The 26,179-nt window shown below is 39.5% G+C and overlaps 1 protein-coding gene across 1 annotated transcript; it reads left to right on the forward strand.

The window, feature by feature from the left end:
* Nucleotides 1-243: 243 nt before the first annotated feature.
* On the forward strand, nt 244-25,540 carry LOC103221011 (L-lactate dehydrogenase A chain-like; the record flags this gene model as incomplete). The annotated part of the gene is given in 9 exon segments (XM_038007666.2): nt 244-324; nt 327-719; nt 721-790; nt 793-1,255; nt 8,339-8,447; nt 21,424-21,627; nt 21,890-22,078; nt 22,938-23,157; nt 25,413-25,540. Coding segments are annotated over 9 exon segments (1,857 nt in total), but the record flags the coding sequence as incomplete, so codon positions are not given.
* Between the last annotated feature and the right edge of the window lie 639 nt (nt 25,541-26,179).

Below are 26,179 nucleotides of genomic sequence, written 5' to 3' on the forward strand. Positions count from 1 at the left end.
GCATTTTGAACAGGAAAAAAAGGAAAAGAAAATTGAGAAATAAAAGTTAGAGAGAAAATACAGCAAAATATATAATGGCAGACTTAAACTTTAATGTATCAATAATCATATTAAATGCAAATAATATGGTTTAAAATAAATGGTTAAGAATAAAAGGATGGAGGTGCTGGAGCTGTTGCCACCAAGTCCGGATCTCATTGCCGCGTGCCCCCAGTGCTTGCCTGACATGCATTCCCAATTCCTTTTGGTTCCAAGTCCAGTGTTGCAACTCTCAAGGATCAGCTGATTCATAATCTTCTAAAACAACAACAGACCCCCCCCCCATTAAGATTACATTTGTTGGGGTTAGTGCTGTTGGCATGGTCTGTGCCATCAGTATCTTAATGAAGGACTTGGCAGATGAACTTGCTCTTGTTGATGTCATGGAAGACAAATTGAAGGGAGAGATGACAGATCTCCAACATGGCAGCCTTTTCCTTAGAACACCAAAGATTATCTCTGGCAAAGACCATAATGTAACTGCAAACTCCAAGCTGGTCATTATCACGTCTGGGGCACGTCAGCAAGAGGGAGAAAGCCATCTTAATTTGGACCAGCATAACATGAACATCTTTAAATTCATCATTCCTAATGTTGTAAAATACAGCCCGAACTGCAAGTTGCTTATTGTTTCAAATCCAGTGGATATCTTGACCTATGTGGCTTGGAAGATAAGTGACTTTCCCAAAAAAACGTGTTATTGGAAGTGGTTGCAATCTGGATTCAGCCCAATTCCGTTACCTGATGGGGGAAAGCTGGGAGTTCACCCATTAAGCTGTCATGGGCGGGTCCTTGAGGAACATGGAGATCCTAGTGTGCCTTTTTGGAATGGAGTGAATGTTGCTGGTGTCTCCCTGAAGACTCTGCACTCACATTTAGGGACTGATACAGATAAGGAACAGTGGAAAGAGGTTCACAAGCAGGCGGTTGAGAGTCCTTACAAGGTGATCAAACTGAAAGGCTACACATCCTGGGCCATTGGACTCTCTGTGGCAGATTTGGCAGAGAGTATAATGAAGAATCTCAGGTGGGTACACCCAATTTCCACCATTATTAAGGGTTTCTATGGAATAAAGGATGATGTCTTCCTTAGTGTTGCTTGCATCTTGGTACAGAATGCAATCTCAGACCTTGTGAAGGTGACTCTGACTCCTAAGGAAGAGGTCCATTTGAAAAAGAGTACAGATACACTTTGGGGGATCCAAAAAGAGTTGCAGTATTTTTTAAATTTTTTTATTATTATTTTTTTGAGATGGAGTTTCACTCTTGTTGCCCAGGCTGGAGTGCAATGGCACAATCTTGGCTCACTGCAATCTCCACCTCCCAGGTTCAAGCAATTCTCCTGCCTCAGCCTCCCGAGTAGTTGGGATTACAGGTACCCACCACCACGCCCAGCTAATTTTTTGTATTTTTAGTAGAGAAGGGGTTTCACCATGTTGACCAGGCTGGTCTTGAACTCCTGACCTCAGATGATTCACCCACCTCAGCCTTCCAAAGTGCTGGGATTACAGGCGTGAGCCACCGCTCCCAGCCAAAGCTGCAATTTTAAAGTCTTCTGATGTCATCCATTTCACTGTTTAGGCTATAACAGGATTTTAGTTGGAGGTTGTGCATGTTGTCCTTTTTTCTGGTCTGTGATTACAACATTAATATTAAGATGGACTGGGAAAAACATCAATTCCTAAAGTTAGAAATAGAAATGGTTTGTAAAATCCTACAGCTATATCCTAATGCTGGATGATACTAATCCTGAGTAGTCCTAAACTGGTTAGTCTGAAATAGTTCTACTACCTCTGAGGGACCACTGCCAATGCTGCACATGCTGCAGTTGCCCCTTGAGCCAGATGGAGGTTTACCGTTATGTTATATAACTTCCTGGGTCCCTCACTGAACAATGCCTAGTCCAACATTTTTTCCCAATCAGTCACATCCTGGCATCCAGTGTATAAATCCAATATTGCATGTCTTGTACATAATTGTTACAAAGGATCTTATTGTGTGAACTATGTATATCAGTAGTGTACATCACCATATAATGTAAAAAAACCTACATATAAACAGTGCAACCAACTATCCAAGTGTCATACCAACTAAAACCCCCAATAAACCTTGAACAGTGAAAAAGAATAAAATAAAAATAGAAGAATGGAAAAAGATAGATCACACAATCAAAAGAAAGTAGAAGTGGTCATATTGATATCAGATAAAGTAAATTTCAGAACAAATAAAATTACCAGAAACAGAGGAACATCATACAGTGATAAAAGAATCAATCCACCAATAAAATGTAGTAATCTTAAATGTGTCTGTACCAAACAATAAAGCTGCAAAATATACAAAGCAAAAATTGATAGAACTGAAAGGAGAAATAGACAAATCCACAATTATAGCTAGAGATTTCAACACTCCTCTGTCAACAACTGACAGAACAACTAGACAGAAAATCAGCAAGGATATAAAAACTCCTATCTATCAACCAACAGAATCTAGTCAGTGTTTATAGAACACTCTAGCCAACAATAGCAAAATATGCATTATTTTCAAGTGCCCATGGAATATATGCCAGGATTACCAGGTTATCCTGGGTCATAGAACAAATTTAAAAGAATTTAAAAGAGTTAAAATCACGTAGACTGTGTTCTCCAACTAAAATGGAATCAAACTGGAAATCAATAACAGAAAGATAGCAGGAAAATCTCCATGCACTTGGAAACTAAATAACATTCTTTTAAATAATCACAGGGCAAAGAGGAATTCTTCAAAGGAAATTTTTAATACATTCAACTGAATGAAAGAAAAATGCAGCATATCAAAATTTGTGGAATGCATTCAAGGCAGTACTGAGACAGAAATGCACAGCACTAAATGCATACATTAGAAAGGAAAAGTAACAGATGAATACTATAAGCTTTCACTTCAATAATCTAGAAAAAAAAAAAAAAAAAAAACAGGAAAACAAGCCCAAAGCAAGCAGAAAGAAAGAAATAATAAAGAGCAGAAATGAAATCTCCAGGCCCTGATGGCTTCACTGGAGAATTCTCCCAAACATTTATTTTAAAAAGAAATGAAACCAATTTACACATTCTCTTCTAGAAAACAGAAGAAAAAAGAACAGTTTCCAACTCATTTCATGAAGACACTATTACTCAAAACACAAAACCAGACAAAGACTGTACAAAAAAGATAACTAAAGGCCAATAACCCTCATGAATATAAAAGCAGTAATTCTTAATGTTAGCAAGTAGAATATAATAAAAGTACACACCATGATGAAGTGGGGCTTATTCTAGGGATGCAAGGTTGGTTCGCTGTTTTAAAATCAAAGACTGTAATCCACTATATTAACTGGCTAAAGAAGAAAAATCACAGGATCATATCAATCAGTACAGAAAAATACTGGAGAGAATTCAATACCCATTTATGATTTTTTAAAAAAAACTCAAAAAATAGGAATAAGAGAGAACATCCTCAACTTGACAAGGAACAAAACACCTACAGTAATATTATACTTTAGTAAAAGACTGAATGTCTTCTCTCTAAGATGAGGAATGCGGCAAAAAATATCCACCTTCACACTCTTATTCAACGTAGTGCTGAAAGCTCTAGCCAACGCAATTTGGCAGCATATGAAAATAAAAGAAATAGATATCAGAAAGAAAAAAATAAGACTGACTGTTCCTACTTGCAGTAGACATAACTGTCTATACAGAAAACCCCAAAGAATCTGCAAAAAAACAACTCCTAGAATTAATGTGAGTTCAGAAAGGTGGTAGGATATAAGACAAACATATAAAAAGCAACTATATTTCCATATAGTAGCAATGAATACATGAATACCAAAAATTAAAAATGCAATATAACTTAAAATCACTCAAAAAATTGAAGACTTAGATGTAAAACATGTACTATAACTTTTATGTCAAAAACTATTCAATGCCAATTAAAGAAATCAACTATTTAAATAAATGACATATCATGTTCATGGATTGAAAGATCCAACATAGTAAAGATGTTAATTCTCCCCAAGCTGATATACAGATTTGACATAACTACTATCAAAAATCCAGCAAGATTATTTTATACATATGGACAAGATTATTCTAAAATGAATACATGGAAAGACAAAAGAACTAGAACAGCTAAAATAAAAATAAAGTAATAGGAATGTGTCTACTTATTTTCAAGACTTATTGCTACCATCATCAAGACTCTGTGGTACTGGTGGAAGGAGAGACACATAGATCAATGGGACAGAATAAAGACTGCAAAAATAGAACCACACAAATATACCCAATTCATTTTTGACAAAGGAACAAAAGCAATTCAATAAAGAAAAGACTGCCTTTTCAGCAAATGGTTCTGGAAGAATTGGACATCTATAGGCCAAAAAAAAGATCCTTGACCTAAGTCTTCCATCTTATACTGACTCAAAATCGAACAAAGACCCTTAAATATAAACCATAAAACTATAAAACTTTTAGAAAAAAAAAAAAAACTTAGGAGAAAATCTTCAGGATCCAGGGATAGGCAAAGAATGTTTAGACTTGTCACCAAAAGCATGATCCATAAAAGGAAAAAATGATAAATTGGACTTCATCAAAATTTAAAAGTTTGCTCTGTGAAAGACTGTTGCTGAGGGGATGAAAAGACAAGCTACATAATGGGAGAAAATATTTGCAAACCATGTATTCAACAAATGACTATTATCTAGAATACGAAAAGAGCTCTCAAAATGTGACAGTTAAAAAATAATCAGATAAGAAAATGAGAAAATTACATAGACATTTCATCAAAAAGGATATACAGATGACAAATAAGCAAATAAAAATATTTTCACATCAGTAGCCATTAAGGAAATGAAAAATTAACACCACAATGAAATATCTCTATACACATATCAGAATGCCTAAAATAAAAAATAGTGACAACACCTATCTGGGTGCAGTGGCTCACGCTGGGAAGCCAAGGCAGGTGGATCACTTGAGGTCAGGTATTCGAGACCAGCCTGGGCAACATAATGAAACCACATCTCTACTAAAGATGCAAAAATTAGTTGGATGTGGTGGTGCATGCCTGTAGTCCCAGCTATTCAGGAAGCTGAGACATGAGAATCACTTGAACCCAGGAGGTGGAGGTTGCAGTGAGCAAAGATCATGTCACTGTACTCCAGCCTGGGTGACAGAGTGAGACTCTATCTCAAAAAATAAATAAATAAATAAATAAATAAATAAATAAATAAATAAATAGTGATAATACCAAATGCTGGCAATGTTAAGAAGGAACTAGATCAAGGTTATGAAAAAACCTTCAAGGTTATGAAGAAACTGGATCACTCATACATTGTTGGTGAGAAGGTAAAATGAGTACAAGCCACTCTGGAAAACGGTTTCTCTAAAAACTAAACATACAACTACCATGTGACCCAGCAACTGCACTACCGGGCATTTATCCCAGAGAAATGAAGAGCTATGTTCACACAAGAATCCATATATGACTGTTTATAGCAGCTTTATTTGTTATAACCCCGAACTGAAAACAACCTAGATGTCCTACAATGGGTGAATGGAGAAACAACTGTGAAATATTCATACCATGGAATACTGCTCAGCAATAATATTGATACATACAACAACTTCAATGAATTTCAAAGAAAATGGACTGAGTTAAAAAAAAAAAAAAAAAGCCAATCTCACATTAACCTTTTATATAACATTCTTGAAAGGACAAAATTATAGTAATGGAGAACAGATCAATGGTTGCCAAGTGTTAAGGAGGGAGGAGAGGAGGAAGGGAAGTGGGTATGACTGAAAAAAACAGGCAGCACAAAGGATCCTTATAGTGATGGAAATGTACTGTATCTTGACTGTGTCGATGTCAGTATCTTGGATGTGATATTATATTCTAGTTTTGCAAGATGTTACTATTGGAGGAAACAGAGTAAAAAGTGCATGAACCGCTCAGTATTATTTCATGTGAATATACAATTAACTGAAAATGAAAAGCTTAATTGTTTAAAGTAACACTATTTGGGGCAGGGGGAGTCATCTGGTGTGGAGATGGGAACAATGTGTGTGAGACTGTCAAGTGGACTGTGAGATGTCCAGAATTCCTGAATCTCCCTCTGCTCACCAAATGCCACCCTTTCCTCACTGTTACCACTTCTAAAACTTGCCCTACCCATCCCACATCACCCTTTATGGACAACACTCGTACAACCCACACTGATAGCCACTGCACTGGAAGGTAACAATAACTCTGTAGAGCTGGTAGGAAGAGGCTACTTTATAAATGAAAACTGAGGAATCTGAGTGAGGCAAAGGCGCCCTCCCAAAATCACACAAGTAAATTTCATAGCCAGTTTTTCCACCGTTTCACATCACTTCACATAATCATTTCAATCCACTATATTTCTAATCATCTACCGTTTTCAAAGCTCTTTTTAAAATGTTATCTAAATTGGTCTTAAGCTGTCCCAGCTAAAAGGAAATGACAGAGGGCTAGAATAATGGGAGTGGTTGCAATCTCTTAGCCAATGTGGGTTGCTGTGGCAAATTCCTGCCTCCACATCTGCAAGATGCCTACATTTGTGCTCATATTTGCCCCCTTTGCACTCAACAAATTAAAGTTCCTCCTACTTAAGCCTAATTCCTCCCCTCAGTTTTTGGATCCCACTCCCCATCACCTCATTTTATTGATTATGCCATCTGTTTCTTGCATCTTCAAACTTAACTCATTCTACTGCCTCTTTCCCATCAGAAGAAAAAAGCATGTTCCCTTAGCTTCATGTCCTCTTCAGAATATAGCCCCTCTCCTTTTGAAGGAGAGTGATTAAACGCTCTGCCTTCATTTCCTCTTCTTTCCACTCCAGTGCAGTTTGGTTTCTGGCCCACAACTGCTCTTAAACTTTACCAGATTCCGAGGTCTACCTTCTACTAGCTCCAACAGACACTCTTCAGTCCTTACCTTACTTAACCTGTGCTCAGCATTTGATACATTAACCTCTCCCTTTTTGAAACACTCTTCCTTGGCCTAGGCTTCCCTGGTTTTCCTCCTACTCTCTAACCATAGGACATTTCTCTTCTCCCTGTCACTCAAATGCTGATGTTTCAGTATTCTGTCCTAGTCTCCCTTCTCTTTTCCCTTTATACCTTCTCCCAGGTTTCATTTACCATCTATATTACCAGCTCATACCAGTCTCTCAAGCTCCAGACCCAAGTAACTCACATCCTGCTAAATTCAACAAGCCCAAAATGGACCAAAATTCAACAACTCCAAAACTGAACATCATCCTCCCCATCTCAAATCTATTCCTGAATAGCTCAATCTGTGGCATTTTCGTACACCAGCCACACTAGGTTCTTCTTCTTCCTCATATACACATTAAATTTTTCACCAAGCCTATTTACCTTCTCAATGCCCTTCAATCTATTTGCATTTCCAGTGACACTGCCTTAGTCCAGACCCCCAAAATCTGTCAACTGAAAATCTACAGTAGCTTCCTAACTGGTCTCAGTGCCCCTAATTGTGTCCCCTTCCAATCTATTCTTTTAATCACAATGAGTTATTTTCCTAAAAATAACTAAAGTCCTAAAATATGACTCACTCCATCACGTTCTGTCTTTAAACCTTTCAGTGGTTCCTCAGTGCCTTTTAGCTAAACTCTCACCTCACCACAGCCTGTCTAGTGGAGCCCTACCTATCTTTCCAGCCTACTCTCCCACTTGCTTCTCACATCCTGCAACTACCTCCTCTTCTCCCACAGTAGATTTCTTTCAATTCCCAATGCATCGCATTATCTCTTGCTCCTAGGACTTCGCACAAGAAGAATTCACCATCTGGAACCTCATTCCTCAACTCCTCCCTCCACTGGCTTCCCCTACTCATCCTTCAGACCTCAGAAAAGGTCACTTCCCGACCTCCACTTGATGAGGCTGGGTCCCCCCTGCTCTGTTCTCCCAACACCCTAATCTTTCCCTGTTGTGAAACTTATCACACCCTTTCACAATTATTTATTTATCTATTTGTTTTCCCCATGAAGCTGTAAGTCACTTGAGAATACTAGTCTATCTTGTTTACCTTAATAGCTATAATGCTGGCACAGTGCTTTGAATACTCAATAGATGTAGTTTTAACAGACTATACAAGAATATATAAAAAAATTAAGAAATCCAAGCCTGTATGGCAGCTCTCCGGGGACTCAGCAGTCCCCTCTGGCTCATTTTCTGGCTTATGCAACCTCATGGTAACCCCTGTGTGGCACCCTCCCTTATATGAACCAGCGTTCTTTGTTCATGTATAGGAGAATGCTGTTTGCTGTAACCTCAGCTTCGAGAAAGCAATGCCCATATTGCATTAACCTGCTAGACCAGCTTCAGAAAGGATCTCTGAATGTCACGATTTCAGAAACCGTAAAATCACCCCTTGTTCTACCGCAGAAAAAAACACAGCGGAACAAGGAGTTCCTTGAGCAATTCTTAAAATTCCTTTGTCAGGGTCAAAGATATTATTTGTCAACTAGAGGCAAGTCAAATGCAAATGACTTTTAAATTCATACTATGGAAATTAAAATTATAAACCCTAAATTTTTTAATTAACTTTTAATTAAAATTACAGTTAATAACCAGAAGTCACAAGTTTTTCACAGAGCAGTCTTGAGAGATTAAGAAACTGACCTGTTGACAGGAGGCTTTGAGAATACTCTGCACTAAGCTAATAATTACACCTTGTTATACAGATAAGAAAAGAATTGGAAAATATTTACCAGTCAGTTAACTTAAACCCACTAAGAATACAAACATTAGACAGGTAAGAGGGTAGAATGCTTTTTTTTTTTTTTTTTTTTTTTTTGCCAGATTTACATTTTTTTCTGTATCTTGTCATCATAAAATTCAGTAGTTTGTACATAGAGGTCTCTTGTAGGATTTTTCTCTAACTATAATGGTTAAATATTATACAGCCTTTAACCTTGAGACTATAAAATTCACCTACTTATCCGTGGTAGGAAATTGCAATCCCCAATCATTGTTTATTTGTTATAGGAAATTGGATTTTGTAATGTTTAACCCACTGTTAACTGTTTTACTGTTTAACACAGTGACTTCACTGAGTTTGTTATAATTAAATTAACCAGCAAAAAACCAATTCAGATCCTCTTGGGGTTAACGAAAAATCACCCATTTTTTTCCTGGTACGGATTTTGATACAAGTAAATATAAAGAGTGATTACAGCAGAAACATTTTTAAACAATATGAAAAATAACTCAACTTTTTCCTCTGCAGCCTTACAGCATACATGATTGAAACAGGGCCATTCCTCGGGTAATAACTGGGGAGAAGAGCTGGGGGGAGCACTGGACCCCAGTGACCTCGGGAGGGAGAAATAAAGGGCCCCCATGCAGAGGAAGAGGGGAGATGGAGGTAGATTCAGAATGGGGTGAAGAGGACACTAAACAGAGTGTCAATCTAGAGAGGTAATGTGGGCTAGTGGTTCTACATGCACTGGTTTGAGTCCCATTCACCTGGGCTCAAATCCTGGATCTGCCTGCCGCTCATGCGCTTTGTCATCAAACAACTTGCATAGTCTCCCTGAACCTCAGTTGTAACATAAGGATCCTAGCAGTGAACTCATGGAGGTGAGAGGATTAAAAGAGATGTTTGTAAAGCCTTTAGCTCAGTCCTGAGCATGACAATATCCAGTAACAATGCTGCATAAATAGCCTATTTTGTGGTTGTGGTTGTTGTTAATATCTTCCATCTCACTATTTCACTTAGGGCTCAGTCTTGATGACTCCACTGGGGCACTTTCTACATGTCCCAGCCATGGGGCAGCCAGCCACAGAGCCTCCACGGATGTAAAGGTGCTGCAGTCTCTTGTCCTGGTCCTCATTATCACTGCAGTTCCAACCTCAGGGCCCTGACATGGCAGCTCTCTGATGACAGCTGCATCTTCTCTGGGCATCCTATCAGAAATGGTCAAAAAGCCATTCTAAAATGTCTTCTGCCATTATGTTGAGGTGTAATGGAATGTGTACAAACTCTAAAATCAGATGTATTTGCAGACAACTTGCTCACCATGTATTCTTGGCTAATTTGCTTCTTTCCAGATTCTTCACCTTAATTTGGGTTTACTGCCACCGATCTTGAAGATTCATGGTAACAAACTCAACAAACTATATATATCACTATTACTACATTTGTGAAAGGTTTGTTGAATCCTTTCTCAGGTTGAAAAATATTGGAGATTAGAGCTAGAATTGAGTTCAAAGATCATGCCCCAGCCATATCCTCCCTCATGGAAGCTGAATGTTTCAATCTACATAATCTCAAGGCCTTCTGTTTTCTGCTGACAAGAAAGAAGTCTTGTCTTTTACACATTACCCTTCTTCTCCAAGTTCTTTCTTTGTAATCCCCAGGATGCATACATGTACTCATGGCTTAAATCTGTAATCATAGCCAATGCCATGGTCTCCGTCCCACAATGGTGTCATGGAGTTGTGAGTTGGCCCTGCACAATAAGATCAACACCTCCTTTCAGAATGAGAAGGATAATGTTTTTTCTGTCTCATTTCCAGCCATGGGAAGAAGGGTCCTCAGCATGTGTTTGTTGGTATGGCACTTTAGATTCACAAACAAAACTCTTTTCTCCTAGGATGGCTGGATCTAGATGAGTTCAAGATTGATTCTGCTGCCACATTGTATCCCAACACTTGTCTCATTCTAAAATCAAGTTCCCTTTGCCCAAGTCCTTTTTCTCTTCTTTGAAGTTCTCTCTCAGTGACCTCCATCACCCTCCCTCAAATAGGACTTCAGACACAGACACACACACACACACACACACGCATCAGTTCATCAGACATGGCTACAGATATTTTAACCTCTGGCATCACTGTGGACAGCAAAGAAGTCTTTTTTCCCTAGGCCCTTTGTAAATTAATGGTTACAAATAGGTACACAGAGATAGCAATGTCTCCTCATTCTATTCACCAAGAGTCCCACTCAGCCCAGCCAAGACACACTTACAACAGATGAGGAAAACGTAAGGTTCAGGGACTTAGCCAGGACACATAGGCATCTGTTGCCCAAGTCCTGGTTCAGGACTCATTCTCCTGTACCACCTGCCCCCTCTCACTGTGCAGGCTCCTTTTTCAATATTGATGTCTTTGAGTTAGCCAGATGGTTAATTTTTTTTTTTTTTTTTTTTTTTTTTTTTTTTTTTTTTTTTTTTGGCCACAAAGACAATTTGCTTTCTGAAAATCTCAAACTAAGCAGCTCATGACTGCTTCTTAAGATAAATAGAAAGGAATTCTAACACAGCATGGTAGAAACAACTTGACAGGACCATGTTGCTTCTGTTTCTTATCTCTGGATGCCAGAAGCCTGCTGCTTTCTCCTGTCCACCCACAAGGGATTTGTGATTGGGTTTGATTCTCCAACCCTGTTTCCTGGAAAAGGCCCAGAGCCACTGATGGTCTGCAAGAAAGGAAAAACATTTTGCCCACCAGGTATTGATGTGCCCTAAGGCACTTTGGAGTCCTGAACTTAGCTTTGGGTAGTAAAAAAGCATGTTGGCAATTACTGAGTTTCAGAAGCAATTTTTTGGAAGAAAAAAAAAAAGATAGGTAGTCCAAGACTCCACATTGGCTGTGCTGACCACAATGCCACCAAACTGCTGACTTTCAGAAGCAATTTTTTGCAAAAAAAATTTTAAAAATAGGTAGTCCAATGCTCCAGATTGACTGTGCTGACCACAATGCCACCAAATGAAAACTGAAAACTTAATCATCCAGTTCTGTATCGATAGCTAAGTGTTGGGTATCATTTAGGGCAAGAATATTTTAACTAATATTTAATCAGAATTTTTATTTTCAATTGTTAAAGTATTTTACAGAAATTTTCCATTTCTCAAATGTAAATTAAGAAAAATCAGTCCACAAAACACAAATGGAAACAAGTACAAATTTATTTGACCACCTTTTGGAGAGGCCAACTCAAAGTTGACAATGTATATTCACCATTTGAGAGGACATCTAACATATTACATCCTTGGCTTCTCAAGGAGATGTTAGTGCCCACTTACTCAATATTGGCAAGCTCCTTCACTAATCTCTGATTATTTTACAGTCAAGACTCCATTCTCCCATCCCTTCTCATAACCCCCTTTCATACTTTAAAGCATTGATCTAAATACAAAATGGGAGAACCTGTGTATTAGTTCACGAGGGGTGCCACAACAGAATACCACAGATTGGATGGCTTACACAACAAGAATTTATTTTCTCACAGTTCTGGAAGCCGGAAGTCCAAGGTCAAGGTATCAGCAGGCTTGGTTTCCTCTGAGGCCTCTCTCCTTGGCTTGCAAATGGTCACCTTCTTGCTGCCTCTTCACATGGTCTCTGTGCACAAGTGCCACTGATATTCCCCTGTACATCCAGATTTCCTCTTTTTAGAAAGACACCAGTCATATTTGATTGGGGCCACTCTATGGGCCTCATTTTAACTTAGTCATCCATTCAGAGGCTCTATTTCCAAATGCACTCATGTGCTGAGGTACTGGGAGTTCAGGCTCCAACATAAGAGCCGGAGAGCACAATTCAGCCCATAACAACCTCTCTTTATGAAAAGTTTCCAAATTATATCAGACAGTAAAAAATCTGCTCCTAACTTAAGAGTCCTGTTGTTTTGGGCTGTGTAGAAAGATACAGCCAGACCCAACATGTGGTTTAATTTTAGGGACTGCATGCTTCCTGTTCCCCAAAAATACTCCACATGCCTTTGAATTCTCTCATCAGAAATTCATATCTTCTCAGAGGCTTTCTTCTGTTAAAATGAAGAGAGCCTTGGGTTGAGCCTCATCTGTCACTAGACTTCGGTGCAACCATTGCTTCCTTTCTGAGAGCAGTTTTTGATGAAGAGCAGAGGACTGGGTACCAATAGGGCCAGGGAGGAAGTGAAGGGAGGATCATAAATGGAGACAAAGGGAAGAGAAACAAGAAGCTGGAGGCATGAGAAGACAGACCTTACTGGCTTTACCATTTCGCCCAAATAGTGGCAGAGGCTGAGTATTCATGCTCCAGTCCATAATTGTTGCTAGAGAATGGGTGCCTCACCCAGACGCCATATTCCCTGCATGGCTCCTCTTGCCTCTAGGTAGTGCCATGGGACAGACTTCTGACAATGGATTGTGAACCAGGAACAACTCCAGTGCCAGATCTGATCTATGGAAATTTCCTACACATTTTCTACCTTCTCTGTTTTCCAACTACCAGTGAAATAAAAAGATTCTGAAGCCCTAAAAAATGGCAGAACCGCAAAACGGAATGGAGCCTGGATCTGTGAATGACCACATGGAAGGCCTCTCACTGAACACTTGCACTAAACTGTCACTGTGTGAGCAATAGCTCCTGTGAGTTAAACCACTGAGATTTTCAGGGCTTGTCCTTTTTAGCAACTATTAATGTTATAACTAATAAGTTAATACAGTCAATATTAGGCTGAATTTGGCAAAAAAATAATAATCACTTCAGTGGTGATTTTATGCTGGTTTTATGCTGGTTTATTTTATGCTGGTTTTATGCTGGTTTGTTTCAAGAGTGAATGCTGATAGTAAGAAGAGTATAGGCTGGGCACAGTGGCTCCTGCCAGTAATTCCAGCACTTTGGGAGGCCAAGGCAGGAGTTGAACTCAGGAGTTTGAGGCTACAGTGAGCTATGATCAGGCCACTTCACTCCAGTCTGGGTGACAGAGTAAAATTCCATCTTAAAAATAGAAGAGGAAGACAACAAAGAAGAAGAGTATTACTTCATTTTTACTGTAAAATGACATTTAGATATTATTATTCAATTCAGGTTGACCTGTAATAGTAGTGATAATAATCACAGACAGTTGCAGTTTGCAACTATCATTGCATTTCAAACTACCAGGCATAATGAGAAGTACACAATAAAATAATAAAACAAACCACTGATAAGGTAAAAAGAGTGCTGGACTGAAAGTCAAGCATCCTGAATTCTAGTTTCACCCGAACACAAACCATTTATGACCAGGAGTCTCACCTCTCCAGTCACTACCAGCCCTAAAAGCCAGACTGGAAGTGTCTGTTTAGGAGAAATAGTGCCTCCTATGAGTGAAAAACAAATGACAGGAGAACTGGTCACAGTGCTTTGTGCAGAGAAGATGCTCAATACAGATTTATTCAATTAATAAAAGTTTTTAAACAGACTCTGATAAAGTAATTCAACTAAAATGACAGAGGGTGAATACAGATTTAGACACCCACCCGTGTCCCCTCCCACCGAACTAGAAGTGTCTCTGTGTATTCATGTGTATAAAGAAATTGGCTCCATTTCTGAACAGTGAGAACAGGGCAGAAAAATGAATAAATCTGGGGATGACATATAATCAAAAATATAGCCATCTGTTTAAGTCCGTCATCTAAAATTTAAAAAATAGAAGAGAAGCCACCTGTCTTGCAATATTGAAGTAAAATGCAAATCTATTTAATTGAAAATAATAATGTAATGTAAACTTCAGTCACAAACTTTCTCTATGTAGTTATATTAAAGGGCTTAGACCAGTGCCTGGAGTATGATAGACACATAATTGTTGAACGAAAACATTCGTCATTGGATGCAAAGCATAGGGTAGGCATAGTGAGAGATGCCGAGATGGACAGAAAGTCATCCCTGCTCTCCAGAGACGTGCAGGCTGGGAAGAGAGAACCATGTCTTCAACCCACTGGAGCACAAGAGAGAATGAAATACATGCTAAGTAGAGGTAAAAGAAACATGCTAGGGGAGGAAGAAACATTTCATTCTGATGGGAAGGAATCAAAAATGAGGTAGAATTTAGGCTGAGCCTTAAAGTGAACAATCTCCAGGCTGTGAGGATGGCATGACCCAGGTAATAAAAAGATTGGAAGTAGTGAGCTGGTTGGGTCCATGCAGAGAACTTCAGGAGACAACCTTGGAAAAGAGTGTTGGAGACATATATAAGAGTCTGGTTGTGACTTGGGAACAAAACTCTTAACAGCCACAAAATTGGGTGCCTAGGAAAAGAAGTAGATCCCCTTTGTTTTCTTTCTCCAAATTTGTAAAGCATTTACCTCTCTTAAACCATATAACATGTCATTTTATTAAGTCATTTAAATATGTGTAAGATGACTGTCAGGCCCAAACTACTTTAATACTACAAAAGTTAAAATAAGGTGAAGAAAATGTGTTATAGAACAAAGCATGTGTATATTTGAGTCCTGTCTTCTTAAGTTATTTTCATTTCTGGATAACAAAACCTCATTTTGTTTCCATTCTAATCATTAGAAGAGACTCCCTTAAGGGGAGTCTGCATTAGCAATCCATGTGCATCCCTGGTATACCATTTTGCTTCAGAAAAGGACTTGAGCTCAGTATAGAAAGTATTTATATGATGGCATCTAAAGAGAGGGTCGGCTAAGAGGTCCCCAAATGTCGGCAGCATCCTATTGGTAATCCATGGTCATTCAAAGCATTTTAAGAGGAACAAAGGAAACAGCCTTGTTTCAGTAACTGAAAGAAGGCCAGTGTGGCTGGTGCAGAGCAGCAAGAGAGAGTGTGAGAAGAGTCAGGGATATGGACCCAACCATATCGTGTAGGGTTCTAAAGGCCACAGAAAAAAGAATAAAGAAGTCCAAATCTTGTACAAAATGCAAAGAGAAGCCATTGGTGAGTGTTAAGAAGGGTGATATGATGTCATTTATCCTTTATTTTGGCTGCTGTTTGGAGAAAGAATTGGAATGGGACAGAAACGGAAGCTGAGAGAATAATTAAAAGACCATTAAAATAGTCCAGAGGAGAGAAGTTGATTATTCAAACTGAAGGCGATAGTTGTAGAAATGGAAATAAGCTAACATATTGGGGATATATTTTAAAGACGAAACATATATATTTTAAAGATTAACTGGATGTTAAATGCAAGGAAAAGAACAGAGTGACTCCCAGGTTTTTATCTTAAGAAACTTGGAAGATGGTGCCATTTTCCAAGAAAGAGACCAGAGACAATTTAGGGAGAGGAAAAAGCAGATGATAGAGTTCTGTGTAGGGCTCTTTACATTTCAGATGCCTGTTTGACACTCAAGTCAGGTAGGCAGTCTGACATCAAGTAGACAGTTTGATTTATGAGCCTGCAGGCTCAAGGGAAGGTCAATGGAGATTTACATTTGTGAGTCATCTGCATATAGATGGTGTTGAAATTATGGGACTAAATGAAATCCACCAGGGAGGTGGCATACATAAGAGCCAGAAAGGTGCCTAGGAGGTCAAGCAAGGAAGATGGGTCCAGTAAAGAGACTGAAAGGGAGCATCCAAGGAGATTAGAAGTGAGGAATGAAACATGAGAAGCTGGTGTCGTAGAAGCCAGGAAAACAAACTCTCTGGGTTATCTTTGCTTTGAAATTAGTACAGATAATTTTACAAAGCTATCTGAGTTGCTTGGAGCCTTGAGCCAGTAATTTCTATCTCACTATTCCTCATAGGAAGAAAAACGTCAGGGTTGTTGAGACAATCTGCCTCCCAAAGTATAGCTGTAGTCTCTTGTGGAGTTAATGAGCATGTTAACAGCCCTGCTTCCTCCTATCACTGGAATAGTTCATGTCTTTGGGGCACTGACTCAAGAGAATTTTCTTCATAGTCAAAGAACAACACTTTCAAGACAGAAGTTCAAATCAGCTATGCCTTTGAGAGAATAAATTTATCTTTACAGATATATTACACATATTAGAATATTAAGCTATGGTTTACAACCAGACAGGTCACAGATGATGAATGTGATAATTTGCTTGCTATTAAATGGGTTGCCTTTGAGAACATATTGTAAGTGAAATATTGTGAATGGCTATCACCTTGTCTATAGAAATAGTTTGACCTGCTGCAAATGTTACCTAATTCAATACTCCATTATCACTTCCTTGTCTTTTCGTAAGGCTGTCAAAAATAAGAACATTTAATGATCAAATAATATATGAAAAAAATTCCTTAGTCATCCAAATAACCTCATTTCTCACATTAGCTGTGGCTTATAATAAGACAGTTCTTTCAGTAATATAAAGTTTCTAGATTAGCCAAGGTGAGATATATCCAATTCTGTACCAACTTTAATAGACTTCAATCACAATACTTGAGAGTTTTTCAAATTATAGCTTGAAATGTCAGAGTTGGACACCTTCAGAGATCGTTTGCTTGTTTTCATTGATATGTTCATATTTGAAGGGATACATATACTTTTTAGTTGCTTGAGTAACAAGGAAGAATTTAAATAAAATTTTCTAGTCACCCACACATATCTTAAGAGGTCCATCAAAGTACATAAGTTGTACCTAAAAGCATGTACATTGGTGTATCCAGAATATTTCCACTATGAAGTGGAGAAATATTTCCCCATCCATGAAAATATACGTGCATAAGCTTCCTCACAAATTTACATACAATTTCATGAGGGTCTCAGATCCTCTGAAAACTACATGCACCCTCACAACATCAGAGTTTCCAAGCTAAGCACTCTGGGTTTAGACTATTTTCTCCTATGGGTGCACCATGTGTGCCTTCTCCTTATTGGCCACCAGAAATCAGAACTTTCAGTTTCCAAAAGTATGGATTTAAGGAATGCTGGTGGTGGTGGTGTTGTTTCTAGGAAAACGAGCATGCTTCCTTGAGAATTAAAGTAAATTTCCCACAAGGTATGGAGTTGGAAATTCTGGGCTCTGTCTCGGGTCCTGAAACCTAGGTCCAAGGTCACAAGGAGCTGTCCAAGGTCCCAAATGTCTTAGGCCAGTGCTTCTCCAAGTATGATCTACAGATAACCTGCATTAAAATCAACTGAGTGTGTGCGTTACACTGCAGATTCCTGATCCATCCAAGAACCATTGAATCAGAAACTTTGAGGGTAGGTCCCACAAATCTGCATTTTAAGGAGTGCCTCAGGAGATTCTTATGTCTGACGCTAAGATAATGTCTACCAAATGTTGGTACCACTTTGTTTACGGCTGGAAACCATTTAATCCCATTTAAATTCACTGATCATTATAAATGCACCTGCTACCTTTAATACCATCTATATTAACAATCATAATGAGTTGCTATATTCCTGTAGAAGACATTGACCAACTTTCTTCCAGATGTTTTCTGTCACAATTTAGCACCAACCAAACATAAAAATCCAAGCCCTATCAAATCTCAAGAAAAGCAAACTCTTTTGAAAGTCAACTTCCTTGATCTTTTCACAAATCTTTCCTCCTTATCCACTTTAATAATGAAAATAAGTACAATTATGGGTAACCAATATTTACTGATTATTCACTCCATGCCTTCCATTAAACCCATCATAACATAGTAGTAAATGCAACAAAAAACATTTAATGAGTGCTTACTATATGCCCAGAATACTTCAAAGTTCCTTATGTGATTGCATCATTTAATCTTTATAATACTGTACCTATGAGACCAAGAAAGACAGGAAAATGTGTATTCTATATTGCTTAAGGTATTAGTGCCATTTATAGGCTTTGTCATATAACTATGATGCCAAAGTTAATTCCCTAGTGTTCTTTTTTAAGGTATGAAAATGGGGAAGAAGACAGTGCCCATTACTGATCGCCTGCTGTATTTCTGGCACTTTAACGTGTTTTCTTCATTAAAATATCACCAACTATTTGTGAATAGATTTTATTACCCCATTTTAACAGGTTTATTGAAAGACTGACATATCATAAACTGCACATATTTAAAATATGCAATTTAATAAGTTTAGATATATGTATATACCTGGGAAGCCATATTGCAATCAAAGTAATGAACATATCTCTCAGCTCCAAAAGTTTTCCCATCTCCCTTTGTAATCCTTCCTCCTGCCCCTCCACTTGCTCATCCCCAGGCAACCATTGACCTGCTTTCTGACACTACAGATTAGTCTGCATTTTCTAATCTCTGTGTGTAATCCTTTTGTCTTGCATCTTATACCCAACATGATTATTTTAAGATTCATCTATGTTATTGCATTTATCAAAAGTTCACTCCTTTTTACTGCTGAGTGGTATTCCAATTGTCCCCATTTTATAGATAAGCAAACTGTGGAAATAAGCAACTAGTTCTGAGATTACATAGTAAAGGACCAGATTCAACTTTAAATCTGCCCAACACAAAAGCCCCATATTTTCCCACTAAAAAGTATGCCTCTCTTCATTTTTAACTGAGAAATAACTCTACATATATCTTCAGAATGGAAGAATCTGGCCTCCAAAGTCACCAGGCTATAGTAACCACACCAAAAATTGTTGCTGGAGGATTAATTGGAGAGGGTGTCAGCTGTCCTACCCACCTATCTCCACAATATGTGCTTAGCAGTACCACCCTTAAACTTTGGGCTTCAATTACAAAGTCATTCACCCGAAGAAGAACCCAGGAATCCTGGGGCTGCCAATATACATGAGACCACTGTATGCAGGCCCTAAGCTCTAGCTAGAGTCCTCTCTTATAGGCCAGAAGGGAAGGAAGTATGTGGGGCAAATGATGGAAGGTGGTCAAATGTATGGTAGAGTAGGAAGGCATCCAAAGAACTATGAAGGTCCTTATTGAACTGGGTCACTTGTGTGACTTGAAGGATAGACTTTTAGACTTTTAACTAAGGACAGAAGAGGAGATAAGAACTACAAAATGGGAAAGCAAGGAAAGGTAGACTAACCCTTGCCAAGCTCCCAAACTGTTAATTTGGTGATCTTAGGTGCTCATCACTCTTGAAATATAAAAATTTAACAGATTACATTTTTCCATGATTCTTGCAACATACTTTTGAGGAGGAATTATTCATAACACTATGAATAATAACTAGCAGTTATAGAGTGCTTATAATGCACTACACAAAAGAATCATATTCTATTTTCATTTTACTTCAGAGAAATCAGTTCTCAGAAAATATAAGTGACTGTCCAAGATCATACAGCCAGGGAGTGATTTAGTTATAGCCAGAATTCAGATCTCCAAGTCTTAGTCCAGTAATCTTCCCATGACTCAGACTCCAGACTTCCCTGCTTCCAGCCAATCATCCAAACACCACCACACACCTCACCATCATTGGTCCCAACCCAGGCTCACCCTAGAGTATATGCTGACTTATGTCCTTTGATTTCAAACCCCTGAAACCCTTATCTTCATCAGTACATGTCCTTCTATGTACACTGCCCTCAGAATACTGTTCAACACTAGAGTCAACTTAAAAGATACTCTAATAAACTAATAAACTAATTCTGCACCAAAAAGTTAATAATTACAATGTTATGCTTTTGTTGGGTACCAGTGGGGCTTAAGAAAACAGTGCCTAAAAGAATAATGCACATTGTGGACAAGAATATGATATACAGATTTTCCAAGTCCTATCTTCATACATGTGAATGTCATAGGTTTACAGACTAACTCCAGACAAAGCAAGCCACTATTCCTCTTTCAGAAGGGCCAACTCAGGATGAATGGCCTCTTGCCTGGGGGAGGAAGAAGGGAAATAATAATCATAATAGTTAAATGATATGAATAATAGGAGCCAACATTTATGGATTGCTTTGTATTGGGTATTTTATCAGTATTATCACAATTAAACCACAATTCCATGAAGTAGGTGTTATTGTTAGTCTCATTTCCAGATGAGGAAACTGAAACAGGGAGGCTATGTAATCCCACCATGCTAGTGCTAAGCAGGGCTGGGACTCAACAGCCGTTCTTTCAAACAGCAGAACGCTTTTTTGTTTGTTTGGTTTTTAGTCAAGGTCTCACTCTATCTTCTAGGCTGTAGTGCAATAGTACAATCTCATCTCACTGCAGCCTTGACCTCCCAGTCTCAAGTGATCCTCCCACCTCAGCCTCCCAAGTAGCTGGGACTTACAGGCACACATCACACGTCTAGCTAATTTTGTTTTACTTTTCGCAGAGAGAAGGTCACACTATGTTGCCCAGGCTGGTCTCAAACTCTTGGACTCAAGTTATCCTCCTGTCTCAGCCTCACAAAATGCTGAGATTACAGGCGTGAGTCATGACACCTGATCCAGAATGCTCATTCTTAACCAGTATACTGATCCCCACCAGTTATTGCTTATCGTGCACCTACTGTGTGCCTGGCACTGTGTGAACCTTAAACATATTAATTTCATTGAAACCTCATGGCAACCCTTGGAGATAGGCGTTATCATTGTCCCCATCTGACAGATGAGGCCCAAGAAAAAAAGGAAACTGAGTTAGTGTGGAGCTGGAACCGACGACAGGCATTCTGGCTGAGAGCTCTCTGAGAAATAAATATTCAGCACGACTGATTCCTATTCAAGTTTAGGTATTTCTCTTTCTACTTCATTTAGGTTAAAAGGCTTTCCTCTCCAAGAGCCTGGCAAGCCAAGCCTGCCCTCCGCGGGGCAACAGCGCGAGGCATTACCCCTACAGACCACTTGGGGGCACCATCCGTCCTGAGTTGGAGAGAACGAAGGGAAGCAGGGCTCCTTCACAAGGCTGCGGGGCTCCTCTCTGGGCCCGCCCCCATCCAGCAACAGCCAATCAGAAACTCACTGACAGCACTGGGCTCTCCACGGTAATGGCCGTGGATGATGATTGGCTAAGTCTCTTAAGGTCCGTCTGGTTTCTGGGGAGGTAGTGACACGCGCAGGACGGGAGGTCTCTGAAGCAAGAGGGGCTCCAGACATCATCTTTACCTGAATAAGCCCCAACGCTGGGAGTGTCAACCCGACCCTTCCACGGTGGAAAAGGCAGCAGCCAATTGCTATAGTCCCTTGAGGCTTTTCTCTCCCACCAGTCCTCACTCTGCCCTGTAAGGGGGTTCCTGGCCGCTTCAGCTCAGTTTGCTGCTTACCAATCCCTCGGCCCAAGGGGAGCGGGGCTCTGTGTGGCCGGAGCTGGGGGCCCACACGGAGCCCCTTGCCGGATGCCCCCAGGTTATGCGGAAGGGCCAGCCTAGGACAGCAGCCACTGCATTTCTTTGGCTTGCGCTGCGGTCCCGATGGAGCTCGGTTCTGACCCAGAACGTGAGATCAGGTTCTCATTCAGCCCAGGGCCTTGCACATGTGGCCCCACTGCTCGAACCTCTGCCTTTCAGAATCTCACACAAAGTTTTTCGCTTTCCCCTGCAGGGATGGTCCTCTCTAAGCGCCTTTGGAACTTTGTAAATAGCCGCATTGCAGCACTGCGCCATTGTTTTATTTATTTCACTCATGTTGGACTCAGGGTAGGGACCATATCTCCGTCTTTGCTTTGAGTAAGACATTTAAACTCTCTGTGCAGCATTTTTCTCAAGTGTAAAATGAGCCTAGTAGTACCTCTTGTATAAAGTTGTGTATACCTCGTGCATAAAGTTGTGTGCACTAATACATGTACAGCGCTTAGAAGAGAGTCTTGCACACAGCAGATGATCAGAAAATGTTGGCCACTTGTTATTCCTACAATGCCTAGCACAAACACATCATAAATACTCAACAGTGTTTAGAATCAGTTTCATATATTGTTATTGGAGGTTTAAATCTCAACTTTGTCGAAACTGCTACAAGAAGCAAACGGTAAATATATATACATGGCTGTAAATGTGTCCAAGTGCTTCAACATGCCGTGGCAGTTGAGAACAGAAGGGAGCCTGGGTTCAAGCTATGACTGCAGCTGAACAGCCCAATGACCAATAGAAAATTAACTAAAAGTTAACTCCTCAACTATGGAATGGAGAGGATCATAATAGTATCTACTTCATCGGGTTGTGGTGCTTGCATTCTTATCCCACTTTCATTTTGGGAGCTAGGACAAGAATGTAATGACACATTATAGTATTTCTACCTTACATTTGTCTCCCACTTTAACTTTTGCAAGCACATTCATATATTATCTCATTTAATACAGCAACCCTGTGGAGCTCAGAGCACTTCCTGGTTTGTTGGAGTCCTACAGCATGTCCATGGTGAGCTGCAGCTCGGTTTTAGTGCAATTTCAATGTCAGTGCCATTGCTCTGCATCAGGACTGAGCCAGTGACCACCTGGATCTCAGATAAGCAGAAGGATTTGGATCCCAGATTTTCAAGCCAGTTGTTCTGTGTTTTATTTCTGATTACAGCAGAAAGATGTAATTACATTATCTTTTAAAATGTGAACAAAACAAAGTACAAAGTCCGGTTGACCCTCACACACACTGCCCAGAGGCAGCCACTGTCATCCATTGAGTATGGCATCTTCCTCACCTCCTGGGTATGGTTTCATCTGTGTACATGTTGGGGGGAAAGCTAGGATTTTTTTGTTGTTCTTTTGCATAAACATGATTGTATTTTTAAATTTATTCTACTACTTGTTTTCTTCAATTAACAGTACATCTCAAAGATCTTTTTATGTCTATATCCTTATTTCTTTTTAACTACTGCACAGTCTTTTATACCTGAACTCATTTAACCATTCTCTTGTTGTTAATTCTAATGTTTAAAGCCAAGTTTTGTTGAGTCCCCCTCAAGTCCCAATTTTGTAGCTGCTTAGATTCTAAACAGTCTCTGGGCCTCAAGACTCAAGTCACCAGGACATGAAATCCTTATGGTCAAGAGTTCCACCTGGCTCCATATTCTTCCCATACTACAAGCCCAAGGCCCTGGCAAGCTGTGAAACTGGAGTCCCTCCTCCCAAGAGGAAAGAGTGGGAAAGAAGATGTCCACATAGGGCCAAAATGGGCTGATGATGACTTTACTCCTCAGAACATTGCTCAGAGCTAAAGACATCTCTGGAACTTTAAAAGCCTCATAATTACCTCCAAGAATCTGCATGGCTGAGATCCCTTCTGAAGAGGTAAAGCTGGTGAAACTCATTCTCTTCCTTGAGGCCCTGGTGACCTTCATGACTCAGTCCTTCCCCAGGCCCACCCCTCACCCCCAACACCCACAAGTGTCTCCCCAGGGCTGAAACCTCTGCTTCAGAACACAGACTTGGAATTGAATTGCAGGGGAATGGTGGGCACGTCCTGTGGATACTTGTGAAACACATGGACCTCAGATCCTCAGATAACCCCAAAAGAAATGATGCAGGCTAGCCAGGGACTGGTCTAGGGACAGTGTCACTTCAGGCAAAATGAGAGGTAGAAAATCAGGGTAGAAATCAGCATATTACAGGCACAAATCCACAACGGAATGTACTGACTTCATGACCCTTCACTCCATGCCCTTTCTACCCAGCTCCAAAAGGAATTCGCTTGCCTTTTCTCCAGCTACAACTAAAGATTCTCTGGAAGGAGAAATAGGTAAAGGTCTCATCACATGAATTCCAGACACATCTCTGGTGCACCCAGCATTTGTACATTAGCCAAAAAGCACATATTCCCAGTTGAATACAATCACACACATATAACACAGATGTAGTCATGTTCACAATCAGGACACCAAACTGAATCTATGTTGAAGATGTTCTGTATTCTAATACTCAACAGATTAATGCACTGGAGCCATACCAGACAAACAAACAACTTACAAAAATGGAATTCAAACTGGAAAATACATATGAATAAAATGCAATCTCACTAGTCGTAAAAAAACATATAAAACTTAAAACCAGGATTCTATTTTTCACCTATAAAATTGTCATGTTACAAATTATAATAATGCATTTCTTTTTTTTTTTTTTAAGAGGAAGTTTTGCTCCTGTTTCCCAGGCTGGAGTATGAATACGGCTTATGACATGCTTAAGAATGACAAAAATGTGCTCTGTTCTCTGTTGCTGTTCGTAGAATAAATTAGTTAAAGCCTTTTGGAAAACTAATTTGGCAATACATATCCAAATCTCCTTAACCCAGCAATTTAATTTCTGAAAATCTAGTTAAATGAATAATTTCAAAGATTTTTGCATCAGGAAAACCTGGAAGCAAATATCCAACTTCAATATTCAAAAATAGGAAAATGGTTAAATGAATATTGACACTGTAAACATGTATAACATGGAAAATGAGTATGATGTGGCATTGAATAAAGAAAATAAGATTCAAAAGAATCCGTTCGATATTATCACAACTACATTGAAACCTGTATTGCATACACACACACACACACACACACACACAAACCCACACACAAATGATTTCATTTACTCCTCTCAACAATCAGTGAGGAAACTGAGACACAGGAGGGTTCAGGAACTGGCAGCTGGTCACGTAGCAAATGGTAGAGCCAAATTGTATGCCCATGTTCTTCCCAAAATATCACAAAAGAAACCACTAACTGTGAACAATGCTTGTTGAACTTGGAATCTGAAAGCTCCTATTTACATATTTTAAGTCTATGATTAGATTTTATAACTCAAGTAATCCTACTCTGTGAGATCTCAAAGAGTACTTTTATCTCATCCAACTAGGCCTGCTCCAGGAAGAAGCCTCCAGAAGTCAAGTCAGCCTTCAGAAACAGACAGAAGAATCTGGTGTGTTGCTGACCGAACTCCCAGGGAATCCACCCATCTTTGGGCAGAAGGCCCTTGCAAAATGACCCTAGGCCAATTTCAGCGATTTACACACAACCTGTGATGGTTAACACTGAGTGTCAACTTGACTGGATTGAAGGATGCAAAGTACTGATCCTGGGTGTGTCTGTGAGGGTGCTGCCAAAGGAGGTGAACATTTGAGTCAGTGGGCTGGGAAAGGCAGACCCACCCTTAATCTCGTGGGCATAATCTAACCAGCTGCCAATGAATATAAAGCAGGCAGAAAAACATGAAGAGGAGAGACTGGCCCAGCCTCCCAGCCTACATCTTTCTCTCATGCTGGAGGATTCCTGCCCTCAAACATTGGACTCCCAGTTCTTCAGTTTTGAGACTTGGACTGGCTCTCCTTGCTCCTCAAGCTTGCAGACACCCTGTTGTGGGACCTTATGATCATGTAACTTAATACTTTCTCTCTCTATATATATATATACACACACACACACACACATATACACACATATATATACACACATACATATACACACACATATATATACACACACACATATACACACACATATATACACACATATATATACACACATACATATACACACACACATATACACACACACATATACACACACACATATACACACATATATACACACATACTGTTGAGCAGTCTTTCTTCCTTGGTAATA

The sequence above is a fragment of the Chlorocebus sabaeus genome, chromosome 14, assembly GCF_047675955.1.
Source record: "Chlorocebus sabaeus isolate Y175 chromosome 14, mChlSab1.0.hap1, whole genome shotgun sequence".
NCBI lineage: Eukaryota > Metazoa > Chordata > Mammalia > Primates > Cercopithecidae > Chlorocebus > Chlorocebus sabaeus.